We start from the raw sequence: 18,543 nt of genomic DNA on the forward strand, positions 1-18,543 counted from the left end.
AAATAGACTTCCAGGAAATCCAGGAAGCTCAGAGAGTCCCAAAGAAGGTGGACCCAAGGAGGAACACACCAAGGCACATCATAATTACATTACCCGAGATTAAAATGAAGGAGAGAATCCTAGAAGTAGCAAGAGATAAGGGGACAGTCACCAACAAAGGAGTTTCCATCAGACTGTCAGCTGATTTCTCAAAAGAGACCTTACAGGCAAGAAGGGGCTGGAAAGAAGTATTCCAAGTCATGAAAGGCAAGGGCCTACATCCAAGATTGCTCTATCCAGCAAAGCTTTTATTTAGAATGTAAGGGTAGATAAAGTGCTTCTCAGATAAGGTCAAGTTAAAGGAGTTCATCATCACCAAGCCCTTATTATATGAAATGTTAAAGGGACTTGTCTAAGAAAAAGAAGATAAAAAATATGAACAGTAGAAAGACAGTAAACTCACAGTTACTAACAATTACACCTAAAACAAAAGCAAACTAAATAAGCAACTAGAACAGGAACAGAACCACAGAAATGGAGATCACATAGAGGGTTAGTAACAGGGGAGAGTGGGAGGAGGAGAGAGGGGGGGAAAGGTACAGAGAATAAGTAGCATAGATGGTAGGTAGAAAAGAGACAGGGGGGGCAAGAATAGTATGGGAAATGTAGAAGCTAAAGAGCTTATGACACATGGACATGAACTAAAGGGGGGAAATGTGGGTGGGAGGGGTGTACTGGGTAGAGGGGAATGAAGAGGGGGAAATGGGACAACTGTAATAGCATAATCAATAGAATATATTACAAATAAATAAAAAATAAATAAAAGGTTTGAGTATAATATTGACACTCTTAAATCTCTGTGCCTCAGTGGTGGTTTTAAGCACCCTTACATGCATATAGAGAGGGGAGGACAGTCAGAAAGTAAATGTGCCCCCAACATATCTCTTAATCATGAAATTATGAGACCTGAGATGCTTGAAGGCCCAGACTCCACTGCCTTCACCTGTTTGCCTCTTATTGTTGCAGATGGCCTAGAAATCTTAGCATCTGTCTGTGTAATTTCCGTAGAATAAATGCAGTTGGCTTGTTTCTTTGTGTAATTCTTACATCTTTTGCATATATATATTCCTCCTTCTATTAACTTAAAAGAATAGGAACTACACTATGTTTTGTGAGTCTTTGTGTAGTATCTAGATGTACATTTGATTTTAATGGATGAGAATATAAGGATGAAGAAAAAGGTATGTGTACCAGAAAGCATTTGTGATGTTGAGAAAGATGTTTAGAAACAACACATAAATTAAAATAAGCCACAACTAAAAATGGATGATCATAAACAAAGCAACAAGCAACAAGTGTTGGAGAGGTTGTGAAGAAGAGGGGACCCTAATCCATTGTTGGTGGGATTGCAGACTGGTACAACCACTGTGGAAAACAATATGGAATTTTCTTAGAAAATTTTTCTAAGAAAAATTTTTTTCTTAAAAATGGACCTGCCTTTTGACCCAGCAATTCCACTGCTGGCATTATATCTTAAGAACCCTAAAACACCAATCCAAAAGAACCTGTGCACCCCAATGTTCATAGCAGCACAATTTACAAAAGCCAAGAGCTGGAAGCAACCTAGGTGCCCATAAGTAGATGAATGGATCAAAAAATTATGGTACATATGCACAATGGAATTCTATGCAGCAGAAAAAAAGAAGGAGCTCCTACCCTTTGCAACAGCATGGTTGGAAATGGAAAACATTATGCTGAGTGAAATAAGCCAGGCATTGAAAGACAAACACATGATCTCACCTTTAACAGGAAGCGAAACAACAAAACAAATAAGCAAGCAAAATGTAACCAAAGACACTGAAATAGAGAACAGACTGACAGGAACCAGAGGGGAGAAGGGAGGGAATTTCAGGGGGAAAAGGGGAAGGATTTACAGGAACAAGTATAAAGGACACATGAACAACAACTAAGGGGGGTGGAAATGGGAGGGAGGGAGGTGGGGAGCACTGTGGGGGTGGGCTGGGATGGGAGTAAAAGAAAACTGTACTTGAACAAAAAATAAATAAAAGATTACATATCTTTAAAAAAAGTATAAAGATATTAGTGAAGAGTATAAAGTATATAGGTATGAGTATATAGATATGAGTGTGGGGGTGAGGAGTAGAAAAGTAACTGCATTTAAGAAGAGGGAGCCAACATATTTTTTATGATTCACTCAAAAAAGGGAGCCATTTGAATATGCATTCAAATGCATAACCAAATAGTCAAAATAAACTAGTATGTGAAACATGTAAGAAAAAAATGTCTCGTGCAGCACTTGGTTGATTGAAAATTTTAAGCACAACTATATGCATAACATGTTGGGTTTTACACTAAGGAAAGAGATTATTGCTTATGTAAGTAATAAAGTGAGTTTAACGTATTTAACCCAGATTCAGAGGGTCACTTGTGAATGTGAAAAATTATAGGATAAAAAAGGGAAATAAGGTTTTAAAACTACAAATCTGTTGGAATCACTTTTTATGAAAACTTTGTTCAAAGAATGAACTTTTGCTTGAAAATCACCATGGCATTCATTTGTATTGTATTGCTTAAGGGCCAATATAATTCTTGAGGGAATTTATAATTTTACTATTCTAATGCATATAGCACATACAGACTACTTGTTCTCTTCAGCCTCTGTGTTGCACCCGTACTAAGAAACATGCCATTTTGATGAATGTGTCCTACACATGAAGAAATTAAATGAAGCCATTTACAATGCATGGCAGTGTAAGTGAGCACGTGTGGGTACAAAATTGTAACAAGCACAGAAATCAGCCAGTGTGCTGCAAGAAGCACACTTCGTGCTGCAAGAATTTTTAAAGCATTCAGTACCTTACTATTTAGTAAGGGGCACTGGCCTCTTTTTTGTGGATTGTCAAATAAAAAATACGGTAACAACAGTCAGTGCAACAATAGCCGCCCAGTATGAATGAATCAAAATGATTTCTGTCAGATCCGCAAAAATATATATATTTTTATCATGCCACAGAATTTTAGTAATTAGTTTATGCATGCCATGAGAGGCAAAAGGTTGAAACTCACTGATATCAATGTTAACCAGAAGGAGCAAAATACTGAATCCTTTAAATGGAACATGGAAAGGAAGAATTTGTGAACTTGAATAAAGAGCACGTATGACTTCCAATTTCAAAATGGTGAACTAAGGGTGTTTCTGCTCTTCTCTCAAACATTAACATTTGAAAAATAAGAATATGAAGAAATAGAAACACTGATTTATTTATAAGTTGACAACTAGAAGACATATATAACTTGAAGCTGAACATTGAAGGCAAACTGGTAAAATGACTCAGAACAGAGAAAGTGAAAACCAGGTGCCTGTCAGTGGGACAGCAATGGAGAGCGAGTCTCATTCATGCAGAATTTCACAGAGGCTTTTGAATTGGAGGTACTAATAACTGCAGGAGGAGAGGGTGGAAGTAAGTACCCTGAAAGTGTGCATGGGGAGGAGTTACACCCTCAGCTCTGTCTCCATCCTGGTCCCCACACGAACTCTTCGGAGACAGGATATTCTGTGGAGCAACTTTGGATTGGGAATGAAGACAGAGAACAGCATTGGAGTGAAAAAAAGATTTAAAATAGGAAGATTAAGCGTAAGTATGGGTATACCAAATGATGAGAACGCCAGTTCCTAACCTCCTGTGGAGGTTCCAGAAAAACTGAACTTCCCCTAATAGGAAAAAAAAGCCTTTCATATACTCCTAATTTGGAGCCTCCACCCTACTCCCCTCCCCCCAAAAAGCCAGTAACCACCTGATGAGTCCACATTTAATTATATAAATCTCAGGCATTATTTGCAATAATTAATGCTGTGCTGTAGATTGGTGTCTAACAGTCCCCAAAGCCTCGTGGCTTGATATAATAGAGGTTGTGTCCTTCATGTGAAGTCCAATACAATTGGTGGTCCTCCTCTATCTTGCAGCCATGCCATCTAGAGCATGTGACTCCATGGTCCTTATGGTAGAGACTAGGATGGAAGAGCCTGGCACACTTACCTGTCTCATCCCAGAAGTGACACATGTCATTTGCGGTCGAAGTATAGCATTTACAACCGTTCACCTGGGGGACGTGGGAGAGCACAGGGAACATTACGTGGTCACTAACTTCTCTACAAAGCGTGTCAAGTTGTGTCCAGGTTGTCATGAGACTCTTCACTTCCTTCCCATGCCCCAGCCATGGGGTTGGTCATTTATTTCAATGAATGTTATGATTCACTTCAAGTTTAAAAGCTAATACTTGTTGCCCGCCTGTTATGTGCTGGCACTAAGATAGACATGCATGTGCAGTCTTCAGGCTCAGGATTATTCTAACATTTAAACTCCTAGTTCACATGGGCTTTGAAATCATGTTTAGAAGATCATTTCCTCATAGTGTTTATACTGGTAGGTGTAAATCAATGACCAGCTAATCAAAAGACTGTGAGTGATTGATTCATATAATTAACAGTAACTAGCATTCTTGTTGCAAATATTTCATTTCTCCCAAGTCTTGAAAACTGATACCTTTTCCTTTTTAACTAAAATAGTCATTGAGAACTCTTTTCTTTATTATAATGGCAACACATGAGGATCTCTAATATGCTTCATAGATAAATAACAGCAAATTCATCTAGTTCTCAGTATTACCTTGCAGTTTATTTTTGATATTCACGGAAGCCGTTTTGCAAATTAATATTAATATGAAATACTGTATAGAAAGTTTCACGGAATATCAGTTGATAGCACTTGTCCTGGAAGAGTTTTTATTTTTGAGTCAGTCTTGCAAATGAGTCTCATATATTTGTAAAGGGAAATCATGATTCTGATTTAAAAAGTTATATTTATCCTAGAAATATTGTTATATGTGTTCTTATTTGATTCTGTGAGTCTACAGCTTGAACTGCTCATACCAGTGGTATAGGTGAATTTTAGTAGTTGGGTTCTGAGAGTATCGATAAACTTTTTATAACGTTTGGTTGCCTAATGTGTTCTTTTCCAGAGCACCCGAGTGGTCTTGGACCGTCTGGAGTCAGTGCCTGAGAAACTGAGCCTGCTAGAAGATTTCAAAGGCTTCCGAGTGAGAAAGAGTTGCCTTGTCTCTCTCAGTGTTTTCATCTTAGTGTGAGCGCTTGACATCTTCCTGATGTGCAAAGAAAGTTGTAGGGGAGGAGGGAAGACCAAAAAACATCGGGGACTTCTAACATTCCATTTTGTCAGAGTTTATTGACATCTGTGATGTCAGGATGGAAAATAATGGAACTCACATGTTAGCACAATCTAGGAAAACAGAGGCTTTTACTCTACTACTGGAGGGTCATTTTGGCCCTCCAAAGCTTTATCTATGGTTTAGAAATACCTAAGACTCAAATGAGGTTGCACAGTGTATCGATAAGCTTTTTTGATAAACAATTTCAATTTCTGAGTTATCTTCTTGTAATTACATATTTCCAGAGTACTGTTTGCTTTAGAGAGACGACAGCACACAGGTTATCTCTATACTGACATGTGAATTGAAATCCACGCAGAGTTTTAGATTTTATATCCCATGCCATTGGTTGATAGAACTCAAACCACAAAGCATTTCATTAAAAATCCAATTAATTGTATGTGTGGATTTACCTGGTATAAGTTTTCAAAGTTCCTCACAGAGAGAAAGGGATGCGAAGCAAATAACCCTGCCACCCAGTTCCGCCAGACAAGGTCCAGGCCGAGGGCATCCTCACATACTCGCTTAGGGATGCGTATGCAGTGGACAGTGTTAGAGATTTCTAATTTCTTCACCCCGCGTGGCTGAAGCTAACAGTGGTGGAAATTCACTTAAAAAGCTTTTAACCTCTTCTTTCACACTGTCTTTGAATTATAACTTATGTTATATTTTGTTTAAATGCAGTATATTGTTTGAGGATATATGAATAGGAAATCCAGTCCTGTCATGCTGTACTGCTTTATTGCAGGCACTGGTGTGATGAGCCTCTGGACACCTGTACTGTATTACTTTTCACAAAGCGTATTTTGCTATTTCATTTACTAAACACTTGGGTGGCATCCAGGGTTGAGATGACCCAACCAGAAATCTGGCCTGTCACAAAGGCAACAAAAGCAAGTGCTGAAAATTTTGGTTCTTTTTCACTGTTTGATTATGTATTTGCAGTCTAAAGCCCTACCCAAGTATTATGAAACCAGTGTCCGAGAAGATGTGGTTTTTACCCGCCCTTATTACCCAATGTAGACAGCGTGTTACACCCATGTCCTTTCTACCTTTTTCTTTGTAGCGAACACAAGTCATCTACATGAAGGAAGGGCCCACAAGAGAGGACATTGGAAACAGGTGGCATGTGTCACTGAGAAACACATGCCTGTGTTTACCAGCATAACAATATAAAGTTTAACCTTTAGTGACAGTTCACTTTTCCCCAGTGGTTCACAAAGAACAGAATGTTCATAGGTACAATGTAAAAATTCTGTCTTCTACTATTACCAAAGGGTTTTTAATTATTTTTATCATATAGGCTAGTGAATATACACAAGTCTAGATTGTATATACATATACTCACATCTGAAGATGCCTATATAGTGAGATTTGGGGGGAGATTATTTTTCAAAGTTCATAATTGTACTTTCTAATATTGGTGATAGAAATGGAAACCTTTCACTTTAAAATGGAAAGGAGTTTGTTAGCAAGTAGTACGCACTGCTATGTGGCAGGCACTGACTACGCACTGATGACATTTCTTGAGAGTCTCCCTGTCCCCCATCTTACAGCCGAGGGCACTGAAGCTTGGACTGTGTAAATTAGTTGGAACTGGGATGTAATTCTCGGTATTAACAACAAAGCTCATCTGCTTTGCCCTGTTGCCTCTGGCTTGAAACCCAGTCTGTAGGAACTGTACAGCCATCTATGTGGTTAAAAAGAGCTCATTTAATAAATTTAGTTAGCTGTGGCCTTAAATAAAAATACATAAAGCCTTCAGATCATTAGGTGTAGATTGTTCTAGATTATACTTTTCAGACTTCTAAAACTTTCTAAAAATCTGTGTGCTGTGAACAAGAGTCCAAAGAACTAGGTTCTGATCTGCGCTCATGCACCAGACAAAAATCACTTATATCTCAGGGGATATTTTTTCATCCGTATAGTGAGGAGCTTGAGGAATCTGTATGTTCCTACTTCACGCTGGAGTCACTAGTGGTTGTCTTGTATAACACTATAGCCTGTGACACTAAGTGTGAATATGAACACATCCTATTTATATAGTCTTGACTTGATTGTTCTTTGAATGTGCCACACTGTCTCTCATTTTTTAACCTCATTTTGAAACAGGCAGTTCAGCTCTACCATCCCACTTTTGAACAACTACCACAAATCGCCTTGGACAGCTCATTCTTCGCTTCCCAGGCGCTATAGCTTTTCTTACAGAAAAATGAGAACTTTGGAATTTTAACACCTCTAGTTTGGGACTATTTGGGGAACTAAATGCCATGGGTGATTTTTCTTACACGTGAGAATCAGTTGCCCTCATTGTAATTTTCTAATTTCTCTCTAATTCATAATGTTAATGTCTAAATAAATGGCTGTAGTGACTGCTGTGTTTTATCTGTTCTCCCGAAATGAAGGAAAGAAGGAAGGGAGGGAGGGAGGGGGACTCACCAGCCCTGGGAATTTTTGCTTTTTAAATTTCTTCATTAACAGAGTATTTTATGCTTTTAGGGTCAGATAAGATATCCTCAAATTAAAAAATCTATGTGCTATGATATTTAAAAAGTAAAATATTATTTCAGAATTAGTGAAGAAAAGGGCTCTAGTTTTAAAGGTGACCTTTTTTATGCCGAGTACGAGGATAATGCACACAGCCGAAGGTGGCACGATGTCGTCAATGACCATCTTCAGACAGTTTACTCGAAACCTTTTCCACTTAACTAAAGGGTGTCGATCATTTCCGATCGACAAGGGACTAGTTGTAAGAAGAATGCAAATAACCAGTGTGGGCCCCTGTTTTATTTTTATGGTATCATCCAAAGTGACCGTTTCTTTTATCCCTTTAGGGACATATGATTCCCTGAAGTATCTCTCTAAACTTTTGTAATTATTTATTTTCTACATAGCAATCCTTTCTCATTCTAGTTTCAAATACTGAGCTTTCTTTGATCTAGCAGCTTAGACACTTTGTTGTTTTTCCAGGATTCCCACAGTTTATCCGAGAGAACTGATGGGAGATACTCCAGATACAGAGTTCACAGAGAGCCTCCTTGGCGGCACCGAGATGACCCCAAGTACGGAACCAGAAGCTTCAAAGTAAGGTTCATAACACACACTTCAGCCTGTGAGCACTGTTCGTGTTTATGGCTACAACCTTTCAGCAGCTCCTTCAGGGTTCGTGTCAGAGTACTTGTAAAAGAAAAGATTCTATCTGATGTGTGAAATAGATTTTCCATTTTGTGGGAGTAGAGAACCGAAAGGTAGTGCTTTCAGTTTTTACATGGGAACTAATGTTTCCTTTTATGCTATTGGTGTGTCATTTTATGCTATGATGTGTCATTTGTCTGTGGGCATTTATGTTGCTTAAGAAATCCTGGACCCAGAAACCCTTAGTCTCCTGGTTGGTTAAAGGCTAGGTGTGGCTGGTTGCTGTCGTTTGTGCAGAAGTTCAGCTGTTCTCAGGGCTGAAGTCCCCGGTTGGTAGAGTAGGCATAGTACTTTGTAAACTATGATCTTGGCATTTACAGTCATTCATCAGGCTTTTCTGAGGATACGGACTCCATACTACTACTCAAGCTGCTGGTTCATTAGGGCGGCACCAGCATATAGGACACTGGAAAGATTTGACCATGTTGATAGAAAGTCCACCATTCCCTGGATTTTCCTCAAGACCGGCCTGGGCTGTGGGTGATTTTAGAACCATTGACCCTCAACAGTTATTAGCGAGAGCAGGGTTTCTAGTCCTTGGCACCATTATTAACATTTGGGTCAGAGAACTCTGCTGTAGAGGCTGTCCCATGCATTGAAGGGTATGTCGCAGCAGCCCTAGAGTGCACTCACTAGATGCCAGTGGCGTCCCCCATCCCAAGCTGCAGCATCAAACACTGTCTCCAGACCCTGCTACATGGCCCCTGGAGGGGGAACTTGACCCCCATTGAGAACACTGAACTAGAGAGAATCCATCTATATAGATGGGAATCCATCTATATTCGAATGTAGGCTCTGAGTCAGTTTAGGTAGGGAAAAACAAGCTGAAGGCTCTTTGGGCTTTTTTATATTCTTACAGACTTAAGTAGGTATGAATACTCATTATACTGTATATGTTTACTTATTACAGCCAAATGTAATTATTTCTAAAAAGCTTCTGTCTCCTCTGAATGCAATATGATAGAATACACAGTGGATATAAAAACAGTGTTCCTTTCTATACTCCTCCCCAGTGTGCTTAAAATGAGCCCTCCATTTCCTCAGTCCCCCTAAAACTTAACACTATTATGCTGTATTATTAATGCCCTTATTGTGAAGAGGGAATCCTGTGACTTTCTACCATTTTACCTTTGTTTTTTACAGATTGGTATTACGGATTATAGTGGGCACCTTGTTATTTTATACAGCAAATTTTAAGTTTGCTAAATCATTTTCTGGCATTCTCATTAGGTTCCCATATACTCAAGCATCTCTCCACCATTTATTTACAATGGTGCTGCTGACTATGAACAGAAATACAAGGTCTAGACATCAATAGCTAATTATAATAACTACTCGTTATTGGGCCAATCACATGAAATTACTCTTTTTGTAGGTGTTGCATACTTTATATACATTTTCTCATTTAATCTTCACTGCAACCCTGTTGGGTTGGCATCTTTTTTTTTTGTCTTTTACGATTGAAGAAAGCAAGGTTTTAGAGCAATCCAATGGTTGAATCAGTCAAAACCTGATTACTAGCTTCAGTAAACTATGCCCTTGACTAGCAGGTTATTACAATATAAATTTGGACTTTTACACTCCTTAATTTTTCTAGAAGTCACCAAATATAGAACTGTGTTTTTAATATGTAGAAGTTGGTTGTACCCGCAAACTTATAAACACAATACATTCTTCTTAATTCAACAAAGGTCGAGACACAAATACAACATTTTAAAAGTTATTTCTTTTTTCAAGTGTTTTATTTGCATTTAAAAATTATTTCTTGCTCTCTGGTGAAATCAGTGCTGTCTAGCTGCACCCAAATTGATATGAATCAGTGCAATTTGCATAACAGCATATGAATGTTTAACATGTTCAGCAAGTAATCTCATTGGAGTTCTCTTTTAAATTAAATTTGCTGCTGAAGAGGAAATCAGGCCTGGTTCATAAGTGAGGCCAACACTTAGCAAAATGAGAAATATGTTTTGCAGATAGGCGGTGCAAGTATAGGAAAGGGCCACATTAATATGATGACATTGTTCTCCATTAGTACTACTTACACATTGTAAAACCTTAATTCTTTTCAGTGATGAGTACCTACACTTTCACCATATGGAACACGTGTCTGGCCTGAAACAGCACAGTAATCTAACAAAGCTTACGCAAATACCACAGTTTTTGTAGTCACTAGAGAAGGAAATGTGGGAGGACATTTTTGCCAGTCGTGGAGAGCAATGATCACTCACTTAGATGCTTTTTATGAAAATAATTTATTTAAAAAGACTGAGAGGAGAGGCAGCTTCAAAGGAAGCGTGAGCTCATGGGGGCAGAGAGAAAGTTGTTCATCGTTTCTGGGCTTCTGGATAATCAGGGGAGCTGCTTCTGCTTAATCACTGACATCCTGAAGAAAATGCTTCAAATGAGCAGCGCTGGGACTCCTTCTATCAAGAGAGAACATGCCCCACTTTTATAAGACACTATTCCAGCAGCTATTAACTTCCCACATGTTTTGTGAGGACAGAGTTCAAAGAAAAGGCACGTTGCAAGGACTGACTTTATTGCTCCAGCGGAAAACTGGTTCTAGGAAATCAGTTACAGAAGGGTTTAGTTTAATTCAACGAACATGTTCTGTGCAGCTACCAAATTGCAATCACTGCGCCGCCTGTTAGAGATGGTCGTGTGGGATGTGTAAAGAAAGTATTGTCTTCTAGGAGGGAATAGTTATCAATTTGTATTAATCCTTATGGATTAGAGCAGGAGTCAGCAAGCTGTCACCAATGGGCCAAATCTTGCCTGCAATCTGCTTTTGTAAATAAAGTTTTATTGAAACACAGCCACACTCATTTATTTTCATAGTGTATATGGCTGCCTTCATACTCAACAGTAGACATGAGTAGCTGCAAGAAAAACTATATGGTCTAAAAAGTCTAATATATTCATTCTCTGGTCTTCTAGAAAAAGTTTGCCAACTCCTTGTCCAGAGAAAGGAGAAATTACCAATCTAGCCTTTCTTCCTTTGTACATGTATAAAATATTCCCTTTTCCTATTTACCAACCAAGTAAATACTGCTCAAGTTCTTTGGAAAATCATAACACTTATCCATTCATTTGACAAATATTCATTGAATGTCAGCTGTGTGCCAGGAACTTACTAGATGCATGGGGCTCACATCATTAAACTAAATAGACAAGAATCCCTGCCTTCTTGGAGCTTCCATTCTAATTGTAGAATATTCATGTTTGTTGTTGTTATTTAAATATAACATTCAACAAACATTTACTGAGTTTCCCCTGTACACAGGCACTCTGCCAGGGCTAAAAGAGAATGGCACAACAGGAAAAATCATGACCAAAGCCTCAGGAATTCAAAGCCTCCCCACAAATGACTGTCATGCAAAGGAGAAAGGGATAAATGCTATTGCAGAGACCTCGACAGACCGCAATGGGAGTTCAAAGAAAAGAAAGGAGCTCCAAAGTCTTTTTTAAAACAGTTTGTGATGACAAGGTACAGGGAAATATTTTATCCCCATCTCTTTGGAAGAGAGTGGCTATTAGCATTACAGCTGTACAACCCTGACTGTATTACTACTGACAGAAAAATAACTCTTGGAATAAGAGAACCATGTTGGGAACCGGCTTCTCATGTTGCTGCTCATGTAGGAAGGCAGTGAGACGTCCACTCTGACCACAGTGCTGTTGGAAGGAGGGGTTAGCAGGAAGTCAGGCTCTTTTGCAGCCCAGGCATGAGCCGTGTCCTGCGACTTGCTGTCACAGCAATCAGCAGAACAGAAATGATCAGATTTCTAGAAACCTATTGGGCTTCTCAGCAGGACTAATGTCCACAATTGCTGAGAGCATAGTATAATATTGTTCTTTCTTTTTTAAGGTTTTATCTATTTATTTTTAGAGAGAGACTAAAGGAGGGATAAAGAGAGGGAGAGAAACATCAACGTGTGAGAGAAACGTCCATCAGCTGCCTCTCGCATAGCCCCATTCGGGGACCTGGCCCGCAGCCCAGGCATATACTCCGACCCGGAATCGAACCAGCAACCTTTTCCTTGCTGGACAATGCCCAACCCACTGAGTTACACCCGCCAGGTCAGTGTAATGTAATGTTCCAAGCTGACCGAGGAACTGGACAAAGTCTAATCTAAAAGTTTATATTTAGGGTTTAATTTAAAGCTGACGTGACACATTGTCTCTGTCTTTGTGTCAACAACAGAAGCTTGCCATGGCCTCCCTTTCATCAGGCCCAACCGAGTTTCTGTCGGACAGTTTCCCTTGCTGTCCCAGCTGTTTCCAAAGTCAGCTAATAGCATAGCATCACTGATCGGAATTCACGAAGGGGCGTGGTTTTGTTTAAGAAATCTCCATTTGCTACCTGCACTTTGTGCTCCCTACCCATGCTAAATACACGGTCTTAATTAGCAAGAGGTTTTAGTAAAATCACAGAGGGCATGTTTTGTTCCATCCTTCCTCCTCCTGAGAGGAAACTCATGATTTTCAATTTTTATTTGAAGAGTTGGTATGTAATTCTTTTTGAAGAAGCAGATGTTTTATAGGATGAGATGAGGCGGACGAGGAAGTGTTGATAATGTCTTTCAGCAGCAGCTTAGGAAAGCGCAGTTTGCCAAAGCCCTTTGTCATGTTTGTTCAGCGCAAGCATGTGTCTGGTATTAAGTGTGCTTTGCTCCTGGGAGCTGTTTGAGTCTCTTCCTGAGTTGTTTATACTTTGCTCAGAGCAATTAATGGCTGTTAGACTTTCTCTCTCAGGTCAACCATTTCTGTACATACCTTAAATCTGTACCATAGTAACTTCTAACGCATGGTGTACGTAACTCCTGATGCAGGTCAAGATTGTAGGTGATTTTTATTTTATAACTATTACCATATGTCACTAGCCTGTTATTCAGGTAACTTTACAAACATTGCTTTGGAATAACAGTGGCAACATGGTGGGATGTGAGGGACAGTTAACCGCACAACACCCGGATTACCTCGTTTCTAACCATCTCCCTCCGTGCTGCGATAAGAAGCCAAATGTAAACTGCTGTGCACATTTAGGTGTATGCTTCCCCCAGCCTCAGCCAATGTGCCATTCTTTAAGCCTCTCATGTGGAGACTTAGGGTGCAGAGCTAGTCTGTAAGTTAACTTAAAAAGGTAGTCAGTATAACTGTAGATGAGTACTGAAATTTGGGGAATGCTGTTCTATTAGATGGTGTGGCTTTTGAGGGCAGGTAGTGTCTGGCTGATCTGTGACTCCAGAATACACAGAAAATACATACCTGATAATTCATGATTAAACATTCTTTTCCAGCTTTAGGCTTTCTGAAATTCTGACAAAAATTTAATTTTACACATATGGAACCTGGTAGGCAATCAAATCATGCTAAAATCTGAAGAGATTTTTATTCTTTTGAAGTGATCAAGGCTAACTTGCCAGCCATAATATTTAACGGATTGATTTCATTTTGCTCTTTAAAAGTTAAACAAAAGGTTGCCAGATGAGTGGGATTTTCCTTTATTGTAAAATCTGAAAATAGCTATGGATCAAAAGTGCTTATTTAGGAATCAATATGGGTTCTTAGATGAGCGCATTAATTTTTTAACCCCCTTAAGCCCCACCCTACCAAACCCAGTTCTCTTAGCGAGCTACCTGCTTTCACTCTGCCCATTAATTTACTCAAAAGCATTAAGAAAGGAAAGATTCTGAAGAAATTCATCTATAAAGATACCATTTTTAATAATCTCAAGTTCAAAATTTTAGATACTAAAGGCACAAGAAGTACCAAGTAAATGTTTTACTAGTTTATATTCATGTGATAGCATATTCATGTAAACAATGTTTTCTTTAAAATAGTTACTTTAAGAGAATAAGCACCAAGTCCAATGCAGCACCAGCCTTAAAACATCTTTGGACCTTTGACTTCGTGAAGTCAGTGGTACATTCTTCTGAGCATCCTTGTTTATGGCAAATTCGTACCCACTGTGAGTAGATGTGGTTTCTAAAAGTGGATTAAAGCCATGCAGAGCTGTGTCTGAAGTAGACTTAAAAAAATAAAAATAAATTTAAAAAAAACTGAGTAGGATCCTTTTCATTAGTGAGTTGCTAGGATTATTAAATTTTATATAATAAAATACTAACTGGATAAAGGTAAATTTATCCAGTGGCCCGATCTAGCACTGTATGTTCATGAGTCTGTTCATCTGTGAATGAGTATGGCTTTGGGTTTATAGTATCATCCTATACATTTGAATTTCTTGAGGTAAAACTAGTTTGCATAGTTCGAAGTACTGCTTGTTTAGTGGTTCTGCTCAGATAGGTTGTAATCATGAAATGTAAGTGCCAAGAAGACTTAGAGGGGACCTGGTCCAGCATCATTTTTTTACACGCAGAAACAGAGAATGTGAGAGTGGATGTCTTCTATTTCCTGCCTTTCACCAGAGCAAACTTTCATTTCTGTACTTTGGTCAAGAAAAATGAACATCTATGAATCTGACCATTTTGAGTTCCTTAATGCCAATAGCCCTGTGCCAAATTGTGGGCGATAGGATGGGTAGGTAAGAACAAAAAGACAGTGACAGCCTCACTCGCCCTCACAGAGGTTAAAAGCTAAAATGGCAGCCATGCAGATGCAGATAGGGAGGGTAGGCTCAGAGTAAACTGTCTGCCCAGGTTTATCTTTCAAATCGGAATAAAACTTACTGAGGAAGAGGGTAAGCTTTTTCAAGCACTGATGGGGAATTGGGAAAAAGGAACGGGGAAGAGATGAAGGTACAATATCTTGTTAGTGTGGAGACAGATTCTGGAAAACATTTCTGCCACAGGCTCAAAAACACATAAATGTTTTTTCCTTCCCTCCAGGGGAAGGGGTGGATAAATTAAATTTTCTTAAAAAATTAAATGTATCATTTGTCTTATAAACTTTGAACTTATCATATTCCTGAGAGAAAAGTCCTTGGTGGGCGTCATTAAATATTAATCATTAGAGATCAGTTTAGCAAAGACATTTTAGTCAGGTTGGAACAGCTTTTAAGAAACCAGTTACAATGTGGGTTATGAAAGAGAAGTGGAAGAAACCCAGGGAAAATATTAGAAAATGCAAGTCCCTTCACCCAGTGGAATTTTTGCAGAGAACTCTGGCTAACTAACTTGTTGAGACTTAAGACAGCAATAAAAATAGGTCCTTGTGCTAAGGATATAAGAATTGGTAAAAAGCAAAAGTTAGGATTGCTAAAATAGCAAAAAATTGTCCTTTTTAAGAAATACTTTGTTTTTAATATTTAAGTATTTGATTAAAGGGTAGGTAAGAACTACAGAAAAAAACACCTTATGATCACCTTGTAAAATTTACTTTTATAGAAATTCCACAAATTGAACAACATTTTATAATTGGAAGACGTGAAGGCATTTTTTTTCACCTTCTAGTATATTGATTGTTCAAAGAATTAAGAAATGTTTTTCTCTCAGAGTATCCATTTAGGTTTCATTTCATTAGTTGAATTTGAGGTTAGCATGTTGGATTCTGGCAGTTTTTTTAAGACTGATAAAATGTTGGAACTTAAAGATATATCAGAGGTAAGCCTCACTTTCTATATGTGAAAAAAAATGGGACTGGTGAAATAAGTCAACGATTTTAAAGGGAAGAGACAACAGTTCTAAATTTTATTTACCTATTAATAGAGTGTCAAAATATATGTAGCAAACAGTGATAGAACTATAAGGAAAAAATAAATAAATTCATAATTACAGTTAGAGATTTCAACATTCCTCTTTCAGTGCGTAATAGAACAGTAGGCAGAAAATCACTAACGCTATAGAAGACTTGACCAACAATATCAGCCAGCTTGACCTGACATTTATAGGACACTCCACCCAGCAACAGCTGATCACACACACTCAAGTGCACATCAAACATTCTCCAAAACAGACTACATTCTGGGCGATAAAACAAATCTCAATAAGTTTACAACAAATGAAATTATACAAAGTATGTGGTCTAACCATGATGGAATGAAACTAGAAATCAATACCAGAAAGATATCTGGAAATTCTCAAATATGTAGAAACTAAATAACATACTTCTAACTAACCCATGGGTGGGTCAAAGCAGAACTCATAAAGAAAATTAGAAAATACTTTAACTATATGAAAATAAAAGTGCTGTTTATTAAAACTTATGAGATTCAGATAAAGAATACTCAGAGGGAAATTTATTACATTAAATTATATATTACAAAAGAAGAAAAGTCTCATATAGATAATGTAAGTATCCACCTTAAGACACTAGAAAGTGTCCCAGGCTGGTGTGGCTCAGTGGATTGAGTGCTGGCCTGTGAACGAAAGGGTTATTGGTTCAATTCCCAGTCTAGGGCACATGCCTGGGTTGCAGGCTGGGTCCCTGGTAGGGGATGCATGAGGGGCAACCACACACTGCTGTTTCTCTTCCTCTCTTTCTACACCCCCTGACCTTTGTCTAAAAATAAATAAATAAATACTTTAAAAACAACCACAAAAAAAGACACTAGAAAGTTAAGAGCAAATCAAACCTAAATTAAGTAAAAAGTAGAAAATATTAAAGAGCAGAGATCAATGAAATAGAAATTATAAAACTAGGGAAATAAACCAAAACCAGAATATTTGAAAAGATTATCAGGATTAGGAAAAGAGAGAGAAGATACAAATTTTCAATAAAGGGATGAAAAGATATTACTAGAATTTCTGCAGACATTAAAGGGATAATTAGGAAATACATATGAACATCTCTGCCAATAAATTTGATAACTTAGATGAGATGGATACAAATAAACAGCCTAAAAATGTGTCACCTGGTAACTCTACTTCCAGGAACACATGCTGAGATAATAAATTTAAAATATCGACAAGGCTTTATGCTCCAGAATGTTTATCAAGTGAATATTTATAATAGAAAAAGAAAGTGGAATCAACCTTTAATTTCTATCAATAGGAGATTAGTAAAATAAAACTATGGTTAACCATAATGATGATAATGATAACAGAAAATTTCCGTATGTAATGTTATATCAAAAAAGAAAAGAACGAAATTGTCAACAAATGGTGATCTCAGTTTATAAAGATATTTATAAATGAGAACTAGAAAAATTTACCCCTAAACTAGGCTAATAATAGGTTCATTTTTAATTTGTTGTATTATTTACTTCCTTCTCAATTTTGTCTGTATTTTCCAAATTAGCTAAAAATGAAATATCAATGCCATATTTCAACTGTCATCTGTCAAGAAACTGGTTTTATAATTAAAACTATAAATTATTCTTTTTCTGTGAACAGAAAAGTTATAACCTGTGCTTGCAACCCAGTTGATTTTGCTTTAGAAATTTAAAACCATACTTTTTGGGGAAAATGAGTGGGGTTTTACATCTTCGTGGGGCTGTCTTTGCCCCATCTGCTTCCTGCAACCCCACCTGCGTGTCTGTCTCACCGCCTTCTCAGTCCGAGTGTCAGGAGGCAAAATGGGTGCATGTTGGCGTTCCCTTAAGTTTTCCTCTCTCTTATTGGCTTATAATCATTAAAGCATCTTTTACCAGAAACCCCATTTCTTGTGCTTTTCTCTTTCATGCTGCACATAAAAACCGTGAGGAAATAGAGATTTCGAGCACTGGTTGGTAAGGTAGCTCTCCTTTCCTTTGTGCATCTTCCAGCTCTGCCTAGGCCCTTGGCACGTGACATCCAAACTGAGATAGTCAGGCCCACTGCCCTGCCTCCAGTTGCCCAGGGCCAGCTCCTGCTACAGTTGCCGGGACACAGGGCACTTCCTCTCCTTTCCAAAAGTCCTGTAGAGAATGACTTCTGGTTTCTTACGAAATCCCCGTAAATCGCTTGGTTAAAAACCTCTTCTTAAATAGACTCGAACTCCTTTTTGGTACATGAAGGGTAATGATCTTAATGATCTGCACCCCCCCATATGAGGGCAGAGTAAATGGGCTTTTAACAAATGTATATGAACATGTCCTTTTTTGTCCTTCTTTTGCATTTGCATAATACAAAACAAACAAGCAAGCAAAATATAACCAGAGACATTGAAATAAAGAACAAACTGACAATAATCAGAGGGGAGGGAGGAAGGGGCTAATGGGAGAAAGAAGGGGAAGGGTCACCG

General features: G+C 38.2%; 1 protein-coding gene across 10 annotated transcripts in view; it reads left to right on the forward strand.

Moving 5' to 3' along the window:
• Positions 1-18,543, forward strand: part of CEP128 (centrosomal protein 128) — a 363,215-nt gene that overhangs the window by 334,479 nt on the left and 10,193 nt on the right. For 8 of the 10 annotated variants that reach the window (XM_037031444.1, XM_037031446.1, XM_037031448.1 and 5 more), the window contains 2 exons: positions 5,020-5,097; positions 8,197-8,310. In XM_037031444.1, coding sequence (XP_036887339.1) covers positions 5,020-5,097; positions 8,197-8,310 — 192 coding nt within the window. The remainder of the gene's footprint in view (positions 1-5,019; positions 5,098-8,196; positions 8,311-18,543) is intronic. The other 2 variants (XM_037031449.1, XM_037031451.1) reach the window with 1 other exon arrangement.

The sequence above is a fragment of the Sturnira hondurensis genome, unplaced genomic scaffold, assembly GCF_014824575.4.
Source record: "Sturnira hondurensis isolate 20B ecotype Veracruz unplaced genomic scaffold, ASM1482457v3 Scaffold0021143, whole genome shotgun sequence".
Taxonomy (NCBI): Eukaryota; Metazoa; Chordata; class Mammalia; order Chiroptera; family Phyllostomidae; genus Sturnira; species Sturnira hondurensis.